Source organism: Lolium rigidum, chromosome 1 (assembly GCF_022539505.1).
Source record: "Lolium rigidum isolate FL_2022 chromosome 1, APGP_CSIRO_Lrig_0.1, whole genome shotgun sequence".
NCBI lineage: Eukaryota > Viridiplantae > Streptophyta > Magnoliopsida > Poales > Poaceae > Lolium > Lolium rigidum.
This window is the reverse complement of record NC_061508.1, coordinates 294,481,539-294,485,071: the sequence shown is the minus strand read 5'-3', so window position 1 is coordinate 294,485,071 and position 3,533 is coordinate 294,481,539. Positions and strand designations below refer to the sequence as shown.

Below are 3,533 nucleotides of genomic sequence, written 5' to 3'. Positions count from 1 at the left end.
GCAAGAAGATTGCCATACAAAATAGAGTCATTCCCATCAAGGGATTAGTAGATTCACATTTTGCAACTAGTTTTAACACTAAAAACACCACCTCATCCTAGCACACTTTGGCAGGTCTAGCTACTAAAAGGAGTGGGCACAACCAAAATTAATGGAATTCTGGAGCTCCATATTGTGCACAACTGCACACACAAGGAAAAAAAAGCTTTTCCAGTGTGACCTACATGGTGAGTTTTTTTTTTGTTCATTCCGAAAATAAAGGGTACTATGATGATCAAGAACGCCACAACAATGTGGTAGATCACAGATTAAGAACAATTATTTACATTGCAGAGACCAAACAAAATGCAAGGACCCATATGAGCATTGCTTCCATGATCATCCCATAAGTGTAGCCTCCATGATCACTATTTGCCACCCCCACTGTATTTATGTTCATCTAGACAGAGGAAAAAAGAACCCAATTCTCTCGACCAAAGTGTAAAAATGCTCACAACAACAACAAAAAGAAGATCACAAAACAGCTCTAACTACCTAATTAAGCCAGATAGGATGCACACATTTCACCAATCAAATCCATCCTCGACGACCCTAGAGGAGGCTGCAAGAAGTCAGGGACCATCGTCCCCTGGAAGACGTCCTCCTCCAGGAAGCTCAAGAAGCCCCCAGGGTTGCGGTCCATCCACAGCTCGCCGAAGTCAAGGTCACCGGCACCAGCACCGCCACCGAAGCTGAACCCTCCTTCCTCCACCTTCACCACCTCGCACTTGATCTTCTTCCTCCCTCTGTTCTCCTGCTGCAACACAAAATCGTCGGCAATCACCGGCGCCGGCGCCAACCTCTTCTTCTGCGGCTTCTCTATGGGCGAAGGCGGCGTAGGCGCCACGGCCACCGTCACGGCCGCGCTAGATTCGTCGTCCGACAGCTGTTGGTGCTGCCTCCCGGTGAGCCGCTGCACGAGGCTCCGGAAGTTTGCGGCGTCGGTCTTGATGATCTCCGGCGCGATGATGTGGATGATTCTTATCGCGGGCCGCGTGGTAGTAGTCCTGGATGATGACGTCGTGTGGTGGCGGGAAGAGCCCCTGGGCTGTGCCGGTGGCATCGATGGGCTCATGCTGCTGTGGTCGTAAACGTGCTCCCCCATTAACGTGCGCGCAGGCAGTGGTCGATAGAGAGATTGGAGGAGTAGGAGAGATGGAGAGCTGGCTAGGAATGGGGATTTTTTCGAGAATAGGAACGGAGATGAGAAGCGGGAGAGGAAGCGTGGAGGTATATATGGCGGCAGGAAGGAGGTGACTTGCGAGGATGGTGAGGAAGAAAACCAATCTCTAGGGCTCCTTTTGAAATGTCCTTGAAATCGAGTAGAGGTGATGTCACGAACGGAAGTGGAGAGAATGTGTTGGTGTAGTTTAAGATGTCGGCCTTCTTTCGTACTTGTGTACTTACTGCATCATCTGCTTTTTGATCGCCGCGTGGATATTTTACGGTGTCATGGGTGACTGGTTGACTTGTAATTAAGTCTGGGGCACATGGTTACATACTGCTTTATTGTTAAGCAAGAAGGGTACAAATTAACATCTTCAGAATCTTCGTAATGACGTTGCTCTATCGTTGTCTTCCTTGCCCATGTGGTTACTCCACCCGTTGGAAATAAGTGATCTGGCTTTATCAAGATATATAGATGTACATGTGGACACATTTCAATGTGTAGATACATCCATATTTAAAAAAAAAAATCAAATCACTTATTTTCAAATGGAGGTTATACCAGTTAGCTTGTCGTACGTTTTTTATTTGTGTTCCATGTTTGCCCATCTAGTGAGCATGTAATAACGATAGTTTGTGAACGAGGAAAATGAAGAGTTTATTCGCCAAGAAGAATAATTGTACGGTGCGCCCACAGAAACCTCAAATGTAGCCTAGACTATATGTAGCCTGGTTTTATTTTTCTTTTTCCAAACTTCAAAACTTTTGATTTCAAAGTTTCTAATTTTTTTGAAAAAATATGTAGACATAGAGAATGTTGTAATCTACCAGTTTGTAAATTTTCAGATTGAAACACATTATATTTTGCCCTCAGTAAAAATAAAAAATCTCACAAAATGACAAATCTAGATTTCACTGACAATGCTGAAATCAAGATTTGTTACTTTTACTGACCCCAAAATACAACATATTTTATTTTGAAAATTTACACACTTGTAGACTACAATATTTTGTACATCACAATATTTTTTCAATTTTTTTTAACATGTCTGAAATGGAATTATTTTATCGGTTGAAAAAATGATCTACATGTAGCTCGAGCTATAAAAATCCATCCTCGGTGCACCCACCGCTATATATACACCAGCAGACGAAATAACCTGGAAGTATCATAATTTGAAAATTGCATCGACAAATGTTACACTGCAACCCCACTAGTAGGAAAAGCCTCATCAGTGGCGCACGAAAATTTGATTCTGTGGCGCACGGGTGGTGCGCCACAGAAACGTCGCCACAAAAATAAGCTTTCTGTGGCGCACCTGATCGTGCGCCACAAAATAAGGTTTACGTGGCGCACTTTTTCTTAGGTGCGCCACAGAAAAGGGTGCGCCACAGAATTGCTTCTTAGTGCGCCACAGAATTTGCTTGTATTATACACGATTTTGTGCTGCCTGGTATACATATACAGTTTATACACAGCAATACAGATACACAATACGGATACACGGGTTATATACAGCAACATTCAGATATAATATAAATATCATGTACATTGCACGGATATAACATAGACATCATCATCACATTACTTAGAGCCCGATCGAGATACATATATAGTGGCAAGTGTCAAATGTTTTGCATACAACTCTTAATTCATACAAAATTCACAATTTCGAGATACAAAGTAGTCTTCATCCGGTTCCTCCTTTGCTCCGTCATCTCTACCCACCAGGCTCGCTTGCATCGGGGTCCTTCCATCCAGTTCCTACTATGATGAAAATGGAAGAAAGTGAGACCAACAAGTATCCGATGCACAAGAGAAATGGAATAAATGCCTCATACATTGTTGGTCAACACAAATATTAACATTCGGGGACGGTGTAAGTGAGACCAAGTCCGATGCACAAGAGATTGATATTTGTGCTATCTTACCGGGCTCACTTACGCCGCCCGAGTGTACGGTGACCAAACATTTTAATCATCGGCATTTTGAAAATGTCAAAGCAAATGGAATGACAAAATGGAATAAGTGCCTCATACATTGTTGGTCAACACAAATATTAACATTTAGGGATGGCGTCAGTGAGACCAAGTCCGATGCACAAGAGATTGATATTTGTGCTATCTTACCAGGCTCACTTACGCCACCCCCAAGTGTACGGTGACCAAACATTTTAATCATCGGCATTTTGAAAATCTCAAAGCAAATGGAATGACAAAATGGAATAAGTGCCTCATACATTGTTGGTCAACACAAATATTAACATTTAGGGATGGGGTAAGCGAGGCCGGGTAGGATGCACAAGAGATTGATATTTGTGCTATCT

General features: G+C 43.0%; 1 protein-coding gene across 1 annotated transcript; it reads right to left on the bottom strand.

Annotated features, from left to right (window-relative positions):
- Positions 1–297: 297 nt before the first annotated feature.
- On the bottom strand, positions 298–1,311 carry LOC124683949. The gene has a single exon (XM_047218364.1). It carries the CDS (start codon positions 1,142–1,144, stop codon positions 539–541), a length of 606 nt encoding a protein of 201 aa, XP_047074320.1. The 5' UTR covers positions 1,145–1,311; the 3' UTR covers positions 298–538.
- Between the last annotated feature and the right edge of the window lie 2,222 nt (positions 1,312–3,533).